This window comes from Malaclemys terrapin, chromosome 3 (assembly GCF_027887155.1).
Source record: "Malaclemys terrapin pileata isolate rMalTer1 chromosome 3, rMalTer1.hap1, whole genome shotgun sequence".
In the NCBI taxonomy this organism is placed as follows: domain Eukaryota; kingdom Metazoa; phylum Chordata; order Testudines; family Emydidae; genus Malaclemys; species Malaclemys terrapin.
This window is the reverse complement of record NC_071507.1, coordinates 36,077,501-36,100,474: the sequence shown is the minus strand read 5'-3', so window position 1 is coordinate 36,100,474 and position 22,974 is coordinate 36,077,501. Positions and strand designations below refer to the sequence as shown.

The 22,974-nt window shown below is 39.5% G+C and overlaps 1 protein-coding gene across 1 annotated transcript in view; it reads left to right on the top strand.

Moving 5' to 3' along the window:
- The window catches only part of CAMKMT (calmodulin-lysine N-methyltransferase), a 375,057-nt gene that overhangs the window by 344,424 nt on the left and 7,659 nt on the right, over nucleotides 1-22,974 (top strand). The window contains exons 8-10 of the mRNA XM_054022000.1: nucleotides 2,797-2,871; nucleotides 13,728-13,791; nucleotides 21,213-21,344. Coding sequence (XP_053877975.1) covers nucleotides 2,797-2,871; nucleotides 13,728-13,791; nucleotides 21,213-21,344 — 271 coding nt within the window. The remainder of the gene's footprint in view (nucleotides 1-2,796; nucleotides 2,872-13,727; nucleotides 13,792-21,212; nucleotides 21,345-22,974) is intronic.

The following is a 22,974-nucleotide window of genomic DNA, read 5'->3' as shown; positions in this document are numbered from 1 at the left end:
TACTGAACACATTTTAAAATTTCAAAAATGTTCAGGGGTCTTCCATCTTCTTAAGAGTGCAGTCAATATGGTTGACTCTCACAGCTTTAAAAGCTTCTTTATAACACAGTATTTAACATGCCGGTACTTTTAAGATAAAGACAATTTTTTTTAAAAGTTCATTACTCTAGTATGTTCAAATCTCACGGTGCTGCCCCTTTGTAGTTTCTCTGACAGTTTCCTAGTCACTTGTATTCCTTAAGTGCAGAAACAATGGCTCCTTCCTTTAGCCTGCCTCCAATTCCCTCAGCTCTGGCACAGAGGTGAAGAATCATTAATAAAGATGTTCCCTTGCCCGTTAGAAGGTTAGTGCCTAAGATGAACTTGGAAACCTTGAGCCTGGAAATATCTCACTTGATCATGCCAACGGGAACTTCTCCAGCTAATTATTTGTTCAGCACCAGGGTTTCTGAGCTGCCATTTAACCATGCAAATGCCTGTTTGTGCTTGTAGTAGGTGGATGTGAAAATTTTGTAGGTGCCAACCTTTGATAATTTGTCCCTAAAATTCTTCTGACTCCTTAGGGCTAGATCAGACTTTTGCATTCTGAATGCTCAACAGGCAGTAACGTGGGAGAACCATTCTCAGGGGACGTCATCTATGCCTTCTTCAGCACAGTTTGTATAAGGCACAAAGCGTGAGGGTTAAAAAAAATTCCAAACCCTTATTTGCTCTGATCTGATCTCTCTTTCAGTGGCAATTAGAACTAAACATGGCCTTTAAGACTCAGCATTCATCTAACAATTTCCTGTTCTGTTTCAGGAGTCTCAAAATTAAAGTGAGAGCTAAAAAACCCACAAAACTTACCTTTACCTTATTTTTCGCCATTCTAACCTAAGTTTCCACGGAAACAGGGTTGAAAAAGCCGCTGGTAGCCAGCAGGCAGCCAGCAGCTGAGAGTGAGAACTCTCCTTTGTCACTTTTCACTACTGGCTGTCTGCTGAGTACTCAAAGTGCCAGTTTGCAAAGCCACCTTGGTTTGTAAAATCTGCACTACGTTCAATTTGAGGGGGAAATAATAAATTAACCAACTCTTTTCCCCCCTTGGATTGGCACAATAAGTTCAAGGAGGGTAAATGGGCTATTGAGTTCCGATCTGTTCAGTTACACTGATACCCACATAGAAGGGGATGCGGGCTCTTGGCGGGAGATTGGATGTGGGAGGGGGTTGGGCTCTGGGAGGGAGTTTGGGTGTGGGAGGGGGTCGGGCTCTTGGAGGGAGTTTGGGTGTGGGCTCTGGGAGGGAGTTTGTGTGCAGGATATGGGCTCTAGGCTGGGGCAGAGGGTTGGGATACAGGATGGGGGGTCAGGGAGTCGGCACTTACCTTGGACAGCTCCCGAAAGTGACTGGCACACCCCTCTGGCAGCGGCTCCTAGGCGGGGGGACCAGAGGGTCTCCATGCGCTGATGCCTGCAGGCACCGTCCCCACAGCTTCCATTGGCCACAGTTCCCAGCCAATGGGAGCTGCAGAGTCGGCGCTCAGGGCGGGGGCAGCACGTGAAGTCCCCCTCCCCAGGCACCACAGGCCCAGGGACATCCCAGCCACTTCTGGAAACAGCACGGAGCGAGGGCAGGCAGGAAGCCTGCCTTAGCCCCGCTGCACTGCCGTCAGCAGCTGGGGGCCCCTTTTAAATCGCCCAGGCCCTGGGGCAATTACCCCCTTTGCTCTCCCCCCCCACCTCCATCGGCAGGCCTGTAATTGATCCTCAGTTAAATATCAAGAGGAGTGTGTGAATGGAAATGGCTTTTGACCAGAAGTAGAATAGAGCTGCTGGAAAACTGAGGGGTCTGTTTGATCAACACCCACACAAAATAGAGATAAGGATACACAAACGGACGTAATCAGAATAGACCCTTCACCCCCCCGACCCAGGTGTTTTCCCCATAAATGTTTGTCTCCTTTCTTTTATGAATAACTAGAAAATGAAAGAAAGGGGAATAGATTCTGTTTAAAAAAAGAGAGACAGAGATACAGCTTTGAATCTTTGCATAGGGTAATGTTGTTATAAATGTTTCACAAATTCCAATGCTAATTACAGATTTTAATTGGGAGCAAAGTGCCGAAATTCTTCATGACAGCCACACAATACAGCTGCCTTCATAAACAAAACAGAACTTTGAACATATGTGAATTTTTGGCTATTATTAAATGTCTTAGAATTAAATAACTTATCACCTGTGAGAGAATAGGTGTTGACAGAGTCAGTACTAGTGTGTTTTTAAGCTTGCCTAAGGCAACATAGCTGGCATTGAAGTTAAGCTTGGCATTCTTTCACCCCCTCCCTTCTCCCTCAAGCCCAGGAGAATGCTCACTTCATCAATGAGACTTGTCTGCCAGACACAACAGAGATCCTTGAATTCACTACATTTATTTTTCAATTTTGTATTGCAGTCAGATCAACAATGCTTTGATTTAACTATATGATACACAGGTGTTAAGGGCCAAAACATATAGAGCCATTCCAGTGGCTCTGGTTCAGAATATACTATTTTTTGGTGATCCAGTAATGAGAAGCTCTATAGACTGTCTTTATGTTTGAATAAAGATATAGTTCTTCAGCTTTAAGATTTCAGAACTAAAGAAGATGCATAATAGTCAAGCATGTTTCATTATTTTTGTATCTTTCTTTTAAAATGATGTGTGTATATTTTTTAAAACAATTTTATATACCACATAACAATAATGTTAATGCTTTAAAAAAATCCAAAGATGAAAAAATGTAAGTCTAATTTTTTTAATCTTTTTTTTCCTCTAGCGTTTTACGATGGGATAATGAGACAGATGTCTCTCAACTGGAAGGACATTTTGACATTGTTATGTGTGCTGACTGGTAAGTACATAAAAATCATAAAACTCATGTTAGAAAAAATAGCTTTGCTGGAGTAATTGTACTGTGCTGCTTGCTGATGGCTAAGCAAAGTCAACAAATGAAGCACAAAGCCACCTTAACCTCAACAAATTAATATTCATCTCCATGTGACAGTTATAAGGTAGTCTTCTATCACACAGTAACTTCTACCACATTATTTCCCAAAGATTGATTTTGAGAAGCATTTCCATTTTCTGGAATTGCCTCTGTTTCATGCTTGACGTATCAGTAAATGGACGACTTAGGCAAATTGCAAATAATTATGGCTCAGTGAGGAACAGTCTGGAGAAAAGGGAGTTTATCAACACAAACAGCTCAATTAGCTTACTTCTTAGGAAAGATCTGACTATTGATATAAGGGGATGAATATTTTGCTCCCCAGAAAATCTTTGCAGAGGAAAAATCTTTTTACATCACATTCTGTTTCTTAAATCAATTCAACAACAGTATTGATAAGCGTACACTGAAAATGATGGTCATATTATTACACAGGTAAATATTGTTAATAATAAGAGAATGCTTAGTAAAAATTAGAGCACAATACTTAATTTGTGACTGAGTGGCTTCATGTTAAAATCTAATATAGGTTCTATTTAAATATATCAATAGATTTGGCTGTGGACACAGACCAATTTTTGATATTGACGGTGCAGAATCATCCTGTCCTCTGAATGACTGCATGCCCACTTTCAAAACAGTGCATTCTTAATTATAAATAAAGAAAGCTAGAAAATGTAGTGCAAGTTTCAGTTAAAAAGTGGGAAGCCAATTTTAAAATAAATCTTTCCTTACATAATTTGTGTTTGTTTTTGATTCTTTAGATTGCTATAACAGAATAAAAATGTTTCTATTCTGAGGCATATCATTATTGTAAGAGTCCAAATTCTGAACATAATGACTTCACAGCATAATTGAATTCAGCAGTATTCTGTTTCTTACTAAGAAATAATTAAAAGGAAAAGGTGTGGAGGGATGGGAGAAACTGTTTATTGTCTTTCTAAACAATGCTCTTTTAAATAGGTTTCTCAGAAACATTTTCACTGTGTGTGGTGGTGGGCGGGTTGCTTTTGTTTTTTTTAAAGAAAAATAAAAAAAATTCAGAAAAAATATCGATTTTCTTTAATAAGGGGTAAAGAGTATTTATTCATCTTTCATCCTTTACGGCTACCTACTTCTTGGCTTGTACTGAATGCAACAGTGCTTTCTTTCTCTTAGCATTTAATTTCATAAAAGTTCTTTGTTCCCAAAAAGGACAGAGATGGGTTTCTAACTAATCGCTGATAATGTGCCTCAGAGATGCATCATCTGATTAAAATAAGGAGCTAAACAACACCATATGATTTCAGCAAGTAATTTAGTAAATGCCTTCCTCACCAAATATTAGAATGGATACTCCAGGTTTCATTGCACAGATGAAGTTAATGCTGGGCAGGATTAGATCAGATTAAGTATGAAAGTCAGATCAGAGTGCTGGCGGACATGAGCAGGAGGGCAGTAGTCTTCTCGGAGGCTTAGACAGGGCTCGCATATGGATGTTCTCCAGATTATGTGGGTGAAGCAAGGTCTTGCCAAGAGATTTAGAGTTAAATTTGTTCTTCACACAAATATCAAAACAACCTGGCTGTGCCATCTCTTGTATTCTTGATACTCACACCATGTCATCCTATTTGTACTGGGGAGAATAGCAGAGGGAGCCAGACTTAAGTCATTTTTTCATTAATATTCTTGCCTAATACTCCACCCAGCCTGTTTGGAAATAGTGTATTTTCATTAGGAAACAAAGGATCATACATGACAGATAAAATACCTAATGCATTTTCAATCTCTGGGTTTTGTACATTCATTTTGAAGCATTTAAGATACAGGTAAGTGCATAAATATTTATAGATTTTTAATAAATAGCTACATGAGGGTTCATTTAAAACACAGATTTTTATAACAAATTACCTTTATATTTAGTGCTCCTAGTCCAAAATGCAAATATACATCCATTCTTTAATAAGCTTGAAATCACTGTAATGTTTGTCACTTTTTAAAAATCATTGATTCAATAACAGAAACCAATAATTTATCCAATATGTTGTCAGAGTCAAAATATCATCTTTTTATTTTCATGTTTTTCTCTCCCAAAGTAAAGACTCACCTCAGAATTGCTAGAGGTATTTTAGTTTTCTGAGTTTTGGGACTGCCGTTCCAGAGGAAAAGAAATCACTTTCCATAGAGTTCTTCAGGTGAAACCTAAAGTATGCAGTGATAAAAATAGATAGAATAGATTGCATTTAGATCTATCACATAGGTCACTGTCAGTCGATAAGATCTGGGATTAGAATAGAGAAATATAAAGCAAAAATCTGAGTTCAAATATTAGGTACATGGATAAAGTCTATGTCTGGTTCTCTGAATAGCTAACCAGTGGTACTGCTTGATCCCATTTACATGAAAACAAGCTCTATTCATTCCAAACCCACACTGAGGTTCAAGTAAAAATATACATGATTACAACAAGCAGCAATTTGTTTATATTCTTAAATCATTCATATATTCATATATTTACATTCAAACATTCATAAACCTTGTGTGCAGGGGTGGAAAATAAGTTATTTCCCTGAACAGACAGCCTATTAGTTCACAGCTACATTTAGTAGCCCAACTAGATTATAAAATAAATAAGAGGCAAACTGTGAAAGCTAGTTAGTTAACCATTCAGGATTTTGACAATAAAAATAGTTTCATGGTTCAGCAGTTCCTAAATAACTTGCAAAATGTCACCTTTGAGATAAAAATAAGGGGAAAAATATTGGAGAGGCCATAGCTGTGATAAAGATGCTCCTGAAAAAACATCAATATACTGGAGTATTTTACTCTTGTGTCCCTAACCTCAGGCTCTTGTGGGGGAGAAGGGGACTTCTCAGGCCCACAGGACTTTCAGTGGCACATGTCTCGGGTTGCAATAAATGCAGGCACAGGAATTGTAAAAGTGAGATTGAATAGAATAGAGGAGAGAGAAAGAGATGGGTCCACTCTGTACAGGCCACAAAGAAGACTCTTCTTAGGTTCTTGAGTGCCCCAGATTTCTGGACTTACTGAAAATACAGGATATATTATTTTCCTGATTAAGATTTTAAATAAATTTTAATTAAATGTGAAAGAGAAACCTGGGGAGGGTGAGATTGACGTCAGGGTAAAGGGAAAAATCGTTGGCCTTTCAATTTTCTGTTGTAAGCAGTTATGATTGGACTATAGGCTCAGACTAAGCATATGGGTAGTCCCATCAAAGTCAGTGAGACTAGTCCTGTGTCTAGGCACATGCATAAGTATTTGCATGATCGAAGCCTAGGGGCCCAAATCCACATTCCTTTCACTGCCAAATTTCCCCCTGAAGTCACTGAGGGTTGTGATTCTCTGGGAATGCAGGATTGAGCTCCAGTTACTGATTGACTCCATGACATTGGCGTGCACTATACTGTATTTAATATACCTCTACCCCGATATAACGCTGTCCTCGGGAGCCAAAAAATCTTACCGCGTTATAGGTGAAACTGCCTTATATCGAACTTGCTTTGATCTGCCGGAGTGCGCAGCCCTGCCCCCTTTCTCCCCCCACCCTGCCCCCGGAGCACTGCTTTACCACATTATATCCGAATTCGTGTTATATCGGGGTGTAATATGCGCTATATTGGGGTAGAGGTGTATAAGAATTCCTTTCTATCGGAATGCAGTAAGATCTCTGTCCTTGAGTTTAGAGGAACATGTCATTGTTTATTTTAAGATTACCTTTGTACATGCATTTCAATTGCAGTGAAATCTGATGGTGTGGAAATAAGAATTTTTATTTTTTTACCTAATAAATGTTTTTCAGAGTATGACAGCTCTACAGTTGAAGCCATGCAAAAAGATAAATGACTCTATAGATTAGGTGCTGCAAATGTTTGCAAATCATGTCTGAAGTACCATCTGTAAACTATCCCATTGTACTTAGCTTTTGCTGCATATGCAAAAGGAAAAAGAGAGTTGACCTGATAGCCTATAAAATATAAACATATGCCCACTGTTCAGAGGCACTAGTAATACTAAGACTCAAGAAGATGGGGTAAAGTATATCAGCCTTAACCTAGCTGAGAATTTCTTACTATTTTCTTTGTTGTAGCTTAGCATTACTTCCACACAGTTTTTGTGTAAGCATTTTTTCTTTTGTTTTAATGGTAGGTTTTCTTAAAAGAAAAACATGCAGAAAAAAAAGAATTGTTTTAAAAAAAATAAAAAGAAAAGAGGGAGCTGACACCAGTGGCCTATAATTTCACACAGATGTAATACAATAACCACACTGGCTAAGAGCCAGTAACCCTGCTCCAGCTTCTTTATTGCTTGGACCAAACACTTCTGTCCTGACCTGTAAAACTCTTGCTGTTCCTATTTTGGGCCTCTGCTATCAAAGACTTCCTATTACAGAAATCTGAGGCATTTTGTTATGTGGACAAAAATCCATTAGGAGCTTGGTTAACCACTGATGAGCTAAGCCAAATTTGAAGTGCGGTGTCCAGAAATGCAAGACAAGAGCAATAGACCAGCGTACCACTTAGCTCAGGAGTTCTCGCAACAATTTTTTTGGTGGCCCCAGAGTGCGCCACACTGACACTTTTTCCTAAAATTATTTATTTTTCCTAAAGTTAATAAAGTAATATGCACATATATACATCCAAATCATTGTAATTTATTTACGTAAAGTTTGGGGTGTTTTTTTGCAGACTCAATAATAAAAATACTGTAATGCACAGTTATTTCTATTCTTTACCGGACCTAACAGAATAGAAACACAAATAAGGTGCTTTGGACATTCTTGTCTTTTATTTCTTTTGCTTTTTTGATAAAAGTGGTTGTCTGTACACCAATTCTGAAGTAAATTTAAAAATGCTTTGACATAATAGAAGTCCAAACAATAATGAAAACCATATCTGGGCGGCTTGGGTCTGGGGAGGGAAGGGGACAGGAGGCATGGCTGCAGCTGGCCTGGGGCTTCTCTGGGCAGGTGTGGGGGCTTGGGGCTTCGGACGGCCTGGAGCTCCTCTGGCCAAGGGGGGTGGGCACTCTGGGCTTCAGCCAGCCTGGGGCTCCTCTGCGCAGGTGTGTGTTTGTGTGCGGGGGGGGTGTGTGTGTGTGCTCAGGGTAGTGGGCTTGTGGCTCCAGCTACGGGAGGCGGGGGGAATCTCAGGGCTCTAGCTGCTTGGGGGGAAGGAGCGTGGGCAGGGTGGAGTCAGGCTAGCCTCCCCAAAGGAGGGCTCCACCCGCTGCCCATGCATCTGTCACTCACCTCCTCATCCCCTCACCCGCCGCTCACCTCTGGATCCCTCCTCAGTTCCCCACCCACCACTTGCCTCCTCTTCCCCCCCCCACCTGCTGCTCGCCTCCTCACTCCCCTGCCACAGAGACCCCCCTGCCCGCCATGAGAAGCCCCGCTCACTGGGTGGCTCACCGCTCACCTCCTCACTCCCCCTGCTCGCCTCGTCACCCTGCTGCTGGCTCGCCGCTCGCCTCCCGCCTCCTCACCCCACCCCTGCTCGCAGCCAGACCCCCCGCCCACCTCGTCACTCTGCTGCTGGCTCATCGCTTGCCTCCCGCCTCCTCACCCCACCCCCCGCTCGTCGCCCGCCTCCTCACCCTGCTGCTGTCTTGCTGCTCGCCTCCTCACCCCCACCTCCTCACTCCACCCCTGCTCACCTCCTCACTCCCCCGCTTGCAGCCAGACCTCTTCACCCTGTTGCTGACTTGCCGCTTGCCTCCTTACTCCCCTGCCCGGGTCCCCCCCGCCCGCCGCTTGCTTCCTCACGCATCCCCCGCCAGCCGCTCACCCCCCACTCATCTCCTCACCTTGTTCCTTAAGCATTGTGTGTCCCACCTGTGTCTCCAGAGAGGCAAGAGAGGGTCCTGTGGCACCTTTAAGACTAACAGAAGTATTGGGAGCATAAGCTTTCGTGGGTAAGAACCTCACTTCTTCAGATTAACACTTCTTCATTGGTGTTAATATAGAAGTTGTGTGACTTAATCCCTATGTATGGTCCAAATCCTGTGCCAGTTCAAATCCTGTGCCAGCTCATATCCATGACACAAGTCCTCCAACTGCTCCTTCAGGCTTTGAGGTACTCAGAGTCTGCTCTAATGCTGAGGGGGGTAGAAGCATTCTCTGGGATGGTTGCATAACACTAACATGGCCTCCCAGTCTCTACCTTCTCCAGGGTCTGAGTAGGTGGCTCTCTGAGTAACAGATTGGCAGCCAGGGTACTAGGTTACAATGTCAGTGGAAGCTGAATCTTTAAACTATCCCAGGGGGTTATTTGGGTGGGGGGTAGCGAAGGGGCTGGGATGTGCAGATATTCCATCTTATCTGACTTTCCCAAGCAAAGATCCATCAGGGCTAAGTTTCCAACACTTACCCAAGCAATCAGAGAAGAGGACTGAGATACCCACTCCTGCTTCCTTTGCCCCAGTGGGTTGCGCAGTTAGGTTATTTAGTAGTTTGCACGTAAGGAATCCATTACTTACCTGTAAACTAGGACCAGGGTCTGTGTCATTAAGAAAACTTGCAAAGATACAGTAGGGAACAGAGCTATGCAAAATGAATTTTACTTTAGGCAAACTCAGCAAAAAATCATGTTTTCACTTACTACTTTCCAAAAATAAAAACAAAATACAATAATAAAGGGAAAAAATGATGTTTTTCCCCAATGTGCTTCTCTTGTTGAAGATCTCAGCAAGTCTTATAAAGTCTTCAAGCATATGTTGGTTCAGGCTGGAAGAAAATTATTTATTTTTAAAGAAAGCTTTGGGGGGGGGGGGGGGGTTATACACCTTTTTTATCCTTGAGACAGTTGAATTCCTGATAAACTGGTGTGCCCTGCTGTCTATCCTTCTAGTGACCTACGTGAGGTGGATGTGATTAAAACTCCCAGCAGTCACTAGAGATGTTCTCAGCAGCTTCAGTGATTTTTATTTAAATGAGTGTTTGTTCAAGTATTCCAATGAAGTTAACTGAGGCTCAAGGGTAGCCATTGTAGCTACTGCAAATTATAAACAACTCATTTTTTGGCCCACCACTAGCTAGACTAATACTAGCCAACACCTGGCTACCTGAAGCCGGAATTTCAGAAGGATGGTACAAGGAAAATGTTTTTCCAGCCAAGATCTATGAGGCCCCAAATTTTTCAACAAAAGGTGCTTTATGAACTCCTTATAGCAGAAGGGGCAGTGGTTATGATGCAGAGTCTTGAGTAAGACATGTCATATTTAGGAAAAATGAGAGGATCCCGAAGGCTTGGGGATCTGTATGTAGTTATCTGCTCATAATAAGTTCCTTTAACAAGTTCTTTCTTCGATTTGTATGTGAGATTTTATGATTAAATGTTGCAGATGTCCAGTATATATACATGTTACATATTAGCTGTAAGTCCTTTCTAAACATTCAGCTTTCAGTATAAAATCCACTTTCACATCACTCGCTATCACTTTAAAAATGCAGCAGATTCTTACATGTTCTACTCCAGTGTGCAGCCACATGAAAGAAGTTGGGGCCCAGTCACTGGAAATGTACTAGTCCTAACGCCAGACAGAATGACCACAAACGGGATAGTGTGAGAGAAAGGGAATTGTCTCCCTCATTCCATCCCCAGCGTTTGCATTGTTCATAGGTGCGATTTTGGATTCACTCACTTGAAGAAAACTCACGTGGCTACTTCTAAAGCTTTAAAAGCTTTGTTTCTCTTGATGGTGCTTTTATGGCTTCAAAATAGTCCACAAGCTTTCATGCCTCTGACAAGCAATTCTAGAGGCATCCCACAAATTCTGTAAAAATCTGGAGCTTGCCCTTCGGGCCCAACCCCAGTGTAGTCTGACTGAACCATACTTAACTCATTGAATCAGGAACAGACTCTTCAGCCTCTCAGCCAAACAGTGAATTCTTAATTTACTGCATCTCCTCTACTGAATTCTAATAAAACCTTTAAGAGTGGGGCTAATGGCTGCAGGGATTGGTAATGGGAAGTGATAGTTTTGTCACTTCTCAGATGCTCAGCCTCAGGAGTTGTTCTGAATTTCACTACTGCCCGCAGTTCTATTTCTGCAGAATTTAAGCTTTCATTTTTTAAAAAGGACAATATTAGAAATTGAAGGCCTAAGGTATCTAAGGTACTTTTACGGTCTCCATTACAGTAGTATCTGAGCCCCTCATAATCTTTTATGTATTTATTTTCACAACACCCCTGTAAAGTACGGAAGTTTTACAGATGTGGCACAGAGAGACAAAGGTTCAGGTTCTCAAACGCATTTAACTCCCTAAGTCTTTGTCTACACAGTAATTAAATATCTATGGCTGGCCTGGTTCAGCTGACACCAGCTCATGGGACTGTAAAATTGCTGTGTAGACGTTCTGGCTCGGGCTGGATTCTGTGTAGACATTCTGGCTCTGGATCCCACAAGGCGGGGGAGGTCTAAGAGCTCGTGCTCCAGCCCAAGCCCTAAGGTCTACATAGCAATTTTTAGCCCTGCAGTCCGAGCCTGTGAGCCCGAGTCAGCTGACCCAGGCCAGCTGCAGCTGCGCTGTGGGTCTTTTGTTCCAATGTAGACATACACTTTGTAACTCCCAAGGTCACATAAAAAGGCTGGGGCACAGTAGCGAATTGAACCCAGGTCTCGATCCCAGGTCCCTAACCACTGGATCGTAATTCCGCTCTATCCTTCCTCTAAGTCAGGCACCCAAATACTAATCTAACCTGATTTTCCGAATGCTTGGCACATCTAGAAATCAGGCCACTTTATGTACCCGCTTTTTGGGTACATAACAGATGTGAAAGTTATAGCCAAAGTTCCTAGTGCTGAGAGTTTTGAAGAAAACTCTTCATATGGGAACTAATTCAGGACTGTCTGCCTGTATCTTCAGACACAGAAGTAATGACTCTGAAAGCTTTGTGAACTGCCCTCTTCATCTCAATGGGGTGTTGACTCTGAAGCCTAATGACGATTTTACTGTCATCTTTATTAACTATGTTATTATTGATAATTTTAGCAGAAATATCTAGCTAATCTGGGATTGTGGGCAGAGTATAGGGTCATAGATGGTGTCTGAGTACAGTGCCATCATTTTTTATTATCTTTCCTGCACCCTCTCTAATTTTTCAACTCGTCTGTTGTAGAAAAGGTTCAGAAAAGGGCAACTACAATGATTAAGGGTTTGGAATGGGTCCCATATGAGGAGAGATTAAAGAGGCTAGGACTCTTCAGCTTGGAAAAGAGGAGACTAAGGGGGGATATGATAGAGGTATATAACATCATGAGTGATGTGGAGAAAGTAGATAAGGAAAAGTTATTTACTTATTCCCATAATACAAGAACTAGGGGTCATCAAATGAAATTGATAGGCAGCAGATTTAAAACAAATACAAGGAAGTTCTTCTTCACGCAGCGCACAGTCAACTTCTGGAACTCCTTATCTGAGGAGGTTGTGAAGGCTAAGACTATAACAGAGTTTAAAAGAGAACTAGATAAATTAATGGTGGTTAAGTCCATTAATGGCTATTAGCCAGGACGGTTAAGGAATGGTGTCTCTAGCCTCTGTCTGTCAGAGGGTGGGAATGGATGGCAGGAGAGAGATCACTTGATCATTGCCTGTTAGGTTCACTCCCTCTGGGGCACCTGGCATTGGCCACTATCGGTAGACAGGATACTGGGCTAGATGCACCTTTGGTCTGACCCGGTACGGCCTTTCTTATGTTCTTAACCATTTCCTCCTGCAGGGAGTTGGATGGAACTTTAGTAAAGTTGCTGAAATTAGTTAAAATTGTTGAAATTGGGAGGAAAAAAATAACATTTTCTGTGACCTGCCTGACATAGTTCTTTAGACAGGAGCCTTTCCTATCTAGGTCACCAATATGAATGCAGGCCAGGTTAGTAATGATTGTAAAGCATTACGGTCTGAGGGCCATTCATGGGCCATGGGAATTGCACGTGCAGTCTCCGTTAATCTCTAATACACAGCTATCTACAGATGCCCAGTATGAGTGATTGGCACCCTTTTTGGCTATCTCAACACATACGCTAAGGAATTAATGGGCATGCAGAATGAAGTGCCTCTCAGCTTTAGGGGTAGTCCCTCCAGAACAGTGCTGAAGCACACTGGTAGCACCTTGTGGGGAAGCTGTCTTTGCTGTACCCATTTCTGTGGGTAAATAGAGGACTCCAGTCTTGAGATATGACAATTCTGCACTGACTGTCTCTTTGTTATGTTTGAACAGTCCCTGTCACAATGGGGCACTGGCCTCTAGAAGCTACTGTAGCATAAATAAATAAATAAATTAAATAAACTGTCTATAAATATTTTTAAAGAAAAGGGAAAACGCCTGTAAGAGTAGGACACTAAATGCAATGTAGAGTAAACTTAAAAAACAAACCAATCCTCTACTTGGTAGTCAGACCTTTCTATACAAAAAAGCATGTGAAATGCTAACCTGGCATTACAGTATATTGATCCTGATTTCTGATATCTGAGCTATTAAAAGACTATTGTATATGATCAGTAAATTCCTGTCGTATAAAGAACTCTTTCATGCCAACATTTTGGCTTTAGCTTTAGATAACATTTGTTGCAAGCTTCAGTTATGTTTGTTTGTTTGTTTTCTATTAAAAAGTACATGAATTAGAAGGCAATTTAGACCTCAGTTCCTCCTTTTCAGCATTGTGTAAACATATGTAATTAGCCTTGTACTTATCTGCATTAGTATCATTAGAATTGAAAACCCATTTTAATCTGGATTCTGTTCTCTTCTCAATGTCAGCCTGTTTCTGGACCGGTACAGAGCTAGCCTTGTTGATGCAATAAAGAGATTACTCCAACCCAGTGTAAGTATGTTTCTATTTTCTCCTGAACACTGGCTTCAGAATAATTAGTCTGTGCACAATGATTGAGGGAGTAATGGAATGGCAGGATTAATGTCATGTAATACTTTAATACTTATTATGTCCAACTTCAATTGAGTCTTCTAATCTATCAGATTCTTTCCTAATCATAAACTAGGAAACTTCTTATACTTGGCCTTCTGATAAGGAACACAGTGGGTAGTAAAATAAATGAAACCGCTTCAAAGATAGCATGAGATTATTTTTATCAAAGCGTTTCTTGAGTATTTTCCTTTGATAACAATGTCTTCATATTAAAGTAAAAGTACAATATTGAAAGTTTTTATGTTAGCTTCTGTCATTTATAATCCCTTCAAGAGTAACCTTTGCCACTGTGTATATATTTATTGTGAAAGAACATTTTTCTTTTCATTTCTGTTTATATTAAATGAATAAAACCGTTAAATATATCTATAGCACACAACTTGTTTTTTTCATGAAATAAGCCATGTATTTACATATTATAAATGTTAGGGCAAATTAAAGTGAAGCACTGTATGAAATGCTACACATATTTCTACATTTATTTATGTGGGTGAGGAAATTGCTCTGTACATATAAAAGCTTAGTCTGCCAGGCTGTTATACTAAACTAGGAAGACCTAGACTCAAAAGGAGGAACTAATATGCATATACTTAAAATAAACTTTAATCTCAAGAATTAAAAGCCCCAGTTCTACAATATAAAATGTACATGGTGAATGCTTTCCATAGGCATTCAAAACAGGATCTAACTGCTTGCATTTAACATGCTAATCTTCCATAAGGGAAACTTCCCATTTTAACATGAAAACCAATGCATGTGAACAAGGCTTTTTCTAAACTGTATTTTAAAAACTCTATTCTGCTTATTTTTCATATTACAAACAATTTCCTCTATTAAAAAAATAGACACATAGACACAGACCCGATAAGACATAAGAAAGTCAATAATTTTAGTCACATAAGTAATCCCATTCACTTCTAAGAGTGACTGGGGTTCTATTCTTGGCTTTGTCACAGACTTCCTTGGTGACCTAGGGCAAGTAACTTAGGACAAAATTGTTGTACTGCATGTAAACCAGTGGGGCTGTGTGTCCAGGGGCAGAGGGGGAATGTGATCACTGTGAAACCATTGGACTGTCTGCAATATGAGCACTCTCTACCTAGTGAGGCCAGATCTGTTGGTGGTATGGAAGGATGATCATTGCTTTGTCCTCTCCCTGCCCCTTCTGGGGAAGCTAGCATTGCTAGCCTTAGTGTCTGGTCCCTGCATGAGTGTACAAAGTAAGGGGCAGGAGCTCTTTTTTCCCCGCTGCCCCAGTTTTATGCACCTGCCTAGGTTCTGATCACAGTGTATCCCTTAACCTCTCTCTTTGTGTCTCAGTTTCCTATGTATAACATGGGGATAATACTACTTACCTCAAAGGGATGTTGTGAGGTTTAACTCATGATGGGTCCAGTTCAGCAAAGCATTTAAGCATGTACTTAACCCCATTCCTGTTCAGCAAAGCATTTATGCGAAATCTCAAATTCCACTGAGCCAATGGGACTTTTACACATGCTGAATAGGGAAGGATAGAAGTATGTGCTTACATGCTTGACTTAGTCATCATTCTAAACAATGTTATTTACATGTAAAGAAAAACAAAATGAACAATTAATTCTTTCATCAGTTATAATAATTAATAATTAATATTGTAGCCCTAAAATATGAGTCTAATGCACAAGCTACCATGGCATTTCACAGGTTTTCTTTAAGTTCAGTATTACCCTTTCTCTTAAGTCCCTTATATTAATTAGTCTGTTTCAACCAAGAAAACCACCATTTATTTATAGTTTATGTGTGGCCAAGCTGATAAAGACTCAATTCAGAATTACATCTACCTGAAAAAATAATAGCATCCAGGTGAACCAGCAGCACATATCAGAGATACAAGAGTTTCATGTTGTATGTTAAGCCATATATCATCACATTATTCCTTCTATAACTTTTAATAAAGGACTTCAGGGAGAATAATGGACAATAAAGCTAAAATGAAAATTGAGGTAAGCACAAAATATGGGTATCCCTGTTAAACTGACTGAAGGGGGAATTCAGCATAAGCAATAAATCCTAATTTACCTTTTAGAAAAAGTCTTTCCCCTCCCTTTGTGACATCCCCTGTCATTTCCTGGTTCATTAAGCACATCCCAAGATCCCTCATTCTTTGATAATACTTATATTAGAAGATTCATGGTATCATTCATTCACAGAATGATGCATTTTGGGACATCTTTAATATTGTTGAGAAATACCAGCAGATTCCATGGAGTGGGAAGGAGAATGTTTTTTTAAAAAATCATGGTTTTTGCATGATAAAACATATAGACTAACATAACCCATTCTGAGTTTAGCTAACTCTCCCAAAAATCCTTTCCCATACTTGGATCCAGATGGTAGTCCCTTTTGTCTATTTGGAAATGAGAACTACAATGAAGAGCAATAGATAAGGCACAAGGGCACATAATAATTATACAATAAATTATTTCCTTGCTGTTGGAATTCAGTTATAAGAAGGACATTCTGTAGCACATTGTAACAGAGGGAAAACCAGAAACAAATATGAGGAGTTTGATCAGCAAATTGTGTTCCATACAGCAATGCTACATATTTTATAATCAACTTCTCATTGATAATAGAATGGTTTACAAATGGCTGTGTGAGACCAATTCCTTAGCCACACAGATATCAGGCACTGGAAGTCAAGGATGTAATGTAAACCGGCATTATTCGTACTTAAATACTATCTTTAAACTGCAACCAACAAGTTGTCTTTCAAATTCTGATTTAGAGGGCTGGGGTATAAGTAGGGTACACCAAAAAAAGCTAAGGATTTATGGGTGCTGCAATATTGAAAAGCCAAAGAACCTGCATTGCTGCAGAATTGTTAAGAATTCAGGAATCTTGTAGAATTTATGTTGTTTTACTTCAGAAACTAACCACAACTTACCGCATGATTTCAAGACCCCTGGTTATATCTTAAAACCACTATGAATGTAAATTAATTAACTCAGGGCATAATTCTTCTTTACACTAAGGCCACTTTGCACTACTCTGGCAGTGTAAAGTGGCCATAAATTACATTTACACTTACTTCAAAGCCCTTTAGCAGTGCCAGAGCAGTGTAAAGTGGCCACAGTGTGACTGAGAATTAGGATATGTCTCTACTTAAAATGCTACAGTGGGTGTAGTCCACCTCCCCAAAAGATGATAGCTAGCTCAAGGGAAGAATTCTTCCACTGACCTTGCACTGTCTACACCAGGGGTTAGGTCGGCATAGTTGCATCTCTCAGGGGTGTGGATTTTTCACACCCAAGAGATATAGCTTTGCTGATGCTAGTTTTCAGTGTAGACAAGCTCTTAGGCTCTCAGTTTTTATGTTGGCAAATTTCTTTTGAATTGATAGGTTTTAATTTAATGCCAATAAACAGCTTTATTTTGCCACTTTTTTTTTTGCTTGCATTGAAATATGTTTTTAATTTCACTGTCAGAACAATTATTTGCTTGTAAATTTCCTTAATAACATTGCAGTTATTTAGGCTCTGATCCAGCAATGGTCTGTTCCTGTGGAGCCCCAGTGAAGTCCATGGAACTCTATGTCAATGTGAGGTTCTGCCTGAACAGAGCAGGCAGGTTTGGGACCTTAATAACTAGTGACATATAAACCAGTAATTAGTTACTGGGACAGTCATCTTGAAAATCACACTTCTGTCTTGTTTTTATCTACTTGCATTAGAGTAACACCTAAGATCATTAGAACTGAAAGAGATTAGAGAGGTGGAAATATTTTTTCAATTTTTTCAATTTTTCACTTCTTGCATTTGCTAGCACTTTGGTCCTAATTCAGGAAAACATTTAAGCAAGTGCTTAACTTTAAACGCACTTCTTGAATTGGGGCTTTTGCATCTAACCAATTTCCCTTCTTCCCCTATATGATCAGTCAATTCCCATTGTTGTTTTTGTTTAGGAATAGAAGAGAGAAAAACTTTTTTTTTTTTTTTAATTAGCAGGAGGGCTCAGGTCATTTTATCTAAAGCTACTTTTTAACCCATTTTTTAAAATTGCTTAGATTTCAAGATTATAGTGTTCTTTTAGTAGACCAAAGAACAAAGTTGTTATTGGTCTAACAAAGCAATTAACCACAATACCTACCTGTTTTGAAGGGATTACTCTAGTTATAATCCTAATCAATGATTTGTTGTAGCATTTATAAGTTAAGGACCAGATGCTCCACTAGACTAAATTGAGATAGACACATTGAAATCAATTGAGCTATCCTGATTTACACCAGGGGAAGCTTTGGCCTGAAAAGTCAAATGTACCATGATTTAGATAAAATGTCATTCACATTTTTGAAGTTGTAATGTGTGGTACAACTTTTCAACCCAATTCAGATAGGTTTTTAATGTGGTGTTCAGTTCTAGTATGTTCATTCTAATACATTTTTTCTGATTTAATTTGAAAGGGATTAGTCGACATAGAATGTGAAAGGGAGTGTCTTCATAGAAAGCTGAGTCTAATTTAAACTGTACTGATAGCATTATTGTGTGAGTATTGCATTCTCATAAAAATTGCTGGAATGTGGGCTGTGGGAAACAGTATGTTGGGGTCTGGCTGTGGCCAGTCCTCCATACAAGAGGTTCTGCCTTCCTTTCCATGTGCCAGCTAGTGTGTTCTGCGGTCAGCAGGCTCAGACCCTGAGTGGAGGAAGTGCTTTGTAAACAGTACCCCAGTGGTGAAGGACCTCAAGAAGATAATGAGTTCCAAAGAGTGTCCCTCTCTTCTGTAACATGGAGCGTTAGCAGGGTGCGGAGATCTTCAGTTGAAGCTCCCCCCTGAAGAAAAGACTATTTAAATGTGTGACATTGAAGAGTGTCATGTGATGCTAAAACTTTAGGAAGGTTTGGCACATTTCACTCTGATTGTGCATTTCCTTTTGTTTAATGTTTTACATCATAATCTGGGCTCATATTCTAAACTAACTTTGCCGAAGCAATTCCACTGACTTTCTCTGCACCCAGTTACACCTTATTATTAGTCATGGAATAATAGAAAAAGTTTTAAAAGACCTCTTAGGTCCACTAGCCCATCTCTTTGCTGATTGAGGATTATTCCTTACAGTACATTTTCTAGTGCACTGTCAGATCTAATCTGAACTCTCTCCAGAGTTGGGGCAGTCACTCACTTGAGAGACTATTTACTGTTTTGTAGACCTCGCTGTGAGGATGTTTCCTTGATATCTGACCTAAACATTCCTTTTCTTAATTTCATCCCCTTATTCCTACTTATACCTTAACATACTATGCTAAAAAAATTCCTCCTTAGTATGTATTTAAACCCTTTAAATATTTGTAGACATCGTTCTTGTTCATCTTATTTGTCACATAGCCTAGCTAACCATTTATCAGTCCCTCCAACCGTTCCCCTCACCACCACTACACCCTCTCTTCTGAACTCTTCGAGTTTCTGGTAATGTGGTTCCCAGAACTAAATCCTAAGTATCAGGGTTGCCTAGAGTTGTAGAAAGAGAGGAAAAATAGTCAGTGGCTAGGGCACTAGCCTAGTCCATAGGAGACCTAAAGTCAAGTTCCTACTCTGCCACACACTTTGGGCAGGTCACCTCGGCTCTCTGTGCTTCAGTTCCCCCCTCTGTAAAATGGGAATACCTTGTGGGTGTTAGAGGATAAATACATTTTTATTTATTTTATATATGTGTGGTACCACATAGGTACCTTAGCTATCTATTTAGAAAGAAACTTCATTTCCATGATGTGTTGTCTCTGAATATGTGTGTATGCATCCCAAAGTTACATGAGCCACATTACACTGCAAGCACATATCTAATTTGATGTCCACTATCACCATTAAGTATCTTTCAGTGTTACAGCTTTCCAGGATCCTTCCATTCTCTTTAGTTGTTCTGACCACTTTTTCCCCAGACATACTAGCATACATTTCTCAAGCTGATTATCAATTTGTTATGTTCTGCTCTTTTTTCTAACTTATCTAGATCTCCATATATTATTTCTTTGTCTCCTTGGTGATTACTGCACCCACCTCTCAATTTAGCATCATCTGTGAATTTCATTAACATGCTTTTTAACCTCCCATTAGTATCAATGTTAAATAAAACAGGACCTACCACTGAATCTTGTGGCACCCAAACAAATAGCTTCCTTCAATTCAATACATTGTTGCTTAATGTTAACCTTTGTTTACAGTGATTCAGCCAGTTTTCATTACATGTGACAGAATTCATATTGAGCCAATTTGAATTAATTTTGCTAGCAAGATTTCAAGAGATGCTTTTGCAAGTGCCATAGCCTCTGGACTAAAATTTAGTGTTGCTGTGGGGGCGGAGGAAGTGTGTCTAAAATCCATCACGTCAGAGTAAAGTCTTTTGTGTTCTCTTTATACAAAAGGATGAACAAAAATTTAGTTAATGGACCTTATTGTATTGCCCAGACATGAAAAATGGTCAGATCATCTTGAATGATTCAACATTTCTATGCATGAACATTTTTGTTGGCAGTATTGTTGTAGCCTTGTTGGTCCAGGATATTAGAGACAAGGTGAGTGAGGTAATATTTTTAATTAGACCAAGCTCTTGAGCTTACACAGAGCTCGTCTTCAGGTCTGGGAAAGGTCCTAGGGACTAGAGGTCCTTTCCCAGACCTGAAAAAGAGCTCTATGTAAGCTTGAAAGCTTGCTCCTTTCACCCACAAAAGTTGGTCCAATTAAAGATATTACCTCACCGATCTTATCTCTCTGTATGAACAGTAAGCTGTGTTTGAAATGTGATTTGTAGATATTGGGCCAAATTGTTGAGGTGCACAGGTGGTGTAAAGTACATATTTTTACATAAAGATTGAGTCGGATTCTCCTCTGACTTCTGCTGTTGTACACATTTACACTGTTGTCATTCCAAAGGGCTATTCCTAATTTACCCGGATATAAGAGAGAGGAAAATCACTCCCGGTGTTTGTATGATGCCTTGCTAAATCAAACTGGTGGATTTTGCACTGTATGTATGTGATAAATGATTTTTCTGTGTTTTATTTAAATAACATAGAGTAACAGGTATTGTGTGAAAAGGACCAAACTTATTGCAAATGGCCATTTTCAGATGAAAATGTTGATTTGCGGTCTTCTATTTTGCAGCCCTTTAATCACAGAAATCATGCACATTCTGAATAGTTAGTTTTATGAATACTATATAAATGCTTTTCCCAGGGAAAAAATACTTTTTCAGCAGGAATATATTAAAAGATTAGTCAGGGGTATGTTATATCTGGTTCCTTTCCAATTTTAAAAATGTGTAAATTCTCGTTTTAATGTTCTAGGGAAAAGCAATGGTATTTGCTCCACTCAGAGGGAATACTTTAAACCAGTTTTGCAATCTAGCTGAAAAAGCTGGTTTCTCTGTCCAAAGACATGAAAATTATGATGAACATATTTCGAACTTCCACTCCAAGGTTAGTTTTCTGCTTGTGTTAGATAACACTTTAATCCGCATTGCATTTTGAAGAGATCATGGTCCTTTTGGCAGGTAACCTAAATGTTTGATTAAAGTACTCCTTAGGTGTGCTGTTTCTGAACAGCTATTTGGTATCTGATTATTTTGTGCAGTAGAACCATCCTTTATCTTTGCCTGTCTAGAAGAGTTTTACAGAAGCATCTCCTGTTTACCCTTTTTGTATAACCAGTCTTTTCATTCAGAGGAGTCTAATTTATGGGATCCATTTCTTATTTTTATTTGATGGTTAGTCACCTATATATATCTGGCAAACTAACATTTACATTTTAATAAAAAGCTTTCAACTTTTAACTAGGTTAAATACTGAAATAAATAGGAGGTGAATGTCTAATTGTATCATATCATAACTTAAATCCTTATCTCTGGTTGCTTTATGGCTGGGTCAGTTGGCAGCTTCAAACTGCTAAATCTCATACAGAATTTCACAGTTGTGGGGTTATATGTCAGATCGAGGCACTACAAGATTTAGGTCAAAAGCACTTATCTGAGCGTGATTTCTAAGCTTGCTTACATAAAGCTACTGTTATCAGTCTCTTTTTTTTATTATTTATAGGTGTAGGGTAATACAGGACACAGAAAGGAAGGTGTTTCATAGAAAACTTTTTAGGAATCTCTTCTTTTCCGGTACACATGCAGCAGTGCTTATCAAAATCATATTATTACTTGCATTTTTTAGATCATTATTTCATACCTTAAAGAAATCCACTGTTGTGGGCCCATTTGACCTCAGATATTACTTTTAACCCCTCACAGTTTTTCCAGTATTTCCCGTGCAAAATAAAAGGCCTTCTCAGAATTTAATCTTGATTTCCTTCTGGGAAAACAACTAAATGCTTTGTTTTAAGTACGTACCCCTGCACCATAACATAGGAATTAGATTGTATTAGAAATATATATGCACATGATATTCTAAAGGAAAAAGTCAAAGTATTTTCTTTGATTGTGTAATTTTCACATTATTAAACTTCTCCTGTCAAAACCGATTAGCGATATATACACAAAATCACATAATTTAACTAAATGGATGCAGTGGACCTGATTCTCCTCGCACTTACATCAGCCTGTTTTACATCAGGGCAACTTTACTGACTTCAGTGGAGTTACTCCTAATTTACATCAGCATCAATGAGATCAGAAAATCAGGCTCAGTGTTATCCTTCCCAGCCATCAACTAGGACTTTTCCTTCTGCCATCCCCTGGAAAGGGGTGTGTTTTTTCTCCTGTTGTTTCATGGTGGGCATAGTTTTTCTCCTTTTGCTCCCTGCACCCAGATCTCCAGCCATGGCGTATGGGAGAAAGAGCTGTTGGTATCTTCACCCAGCAATTGGCCCTCAAATGAAGTGACTGTTCGTTTTTTTTTTTTTTCATGAAATACAAATGTATTTTCTCTCTCTTTCTTTCCTTCTGGTGTGAGGAAAGAAAATCCTAGGGACATTTCACTGCATGGGTACATTCTATTATATGCTCTACCTCATGCCATAGGCTAGGCACAAGAATAATATTTTGTTTATTAATTCTTTTTAAATTATGGGTGTCTTACCTTCATTTGAAAACATAAGAAATATAAA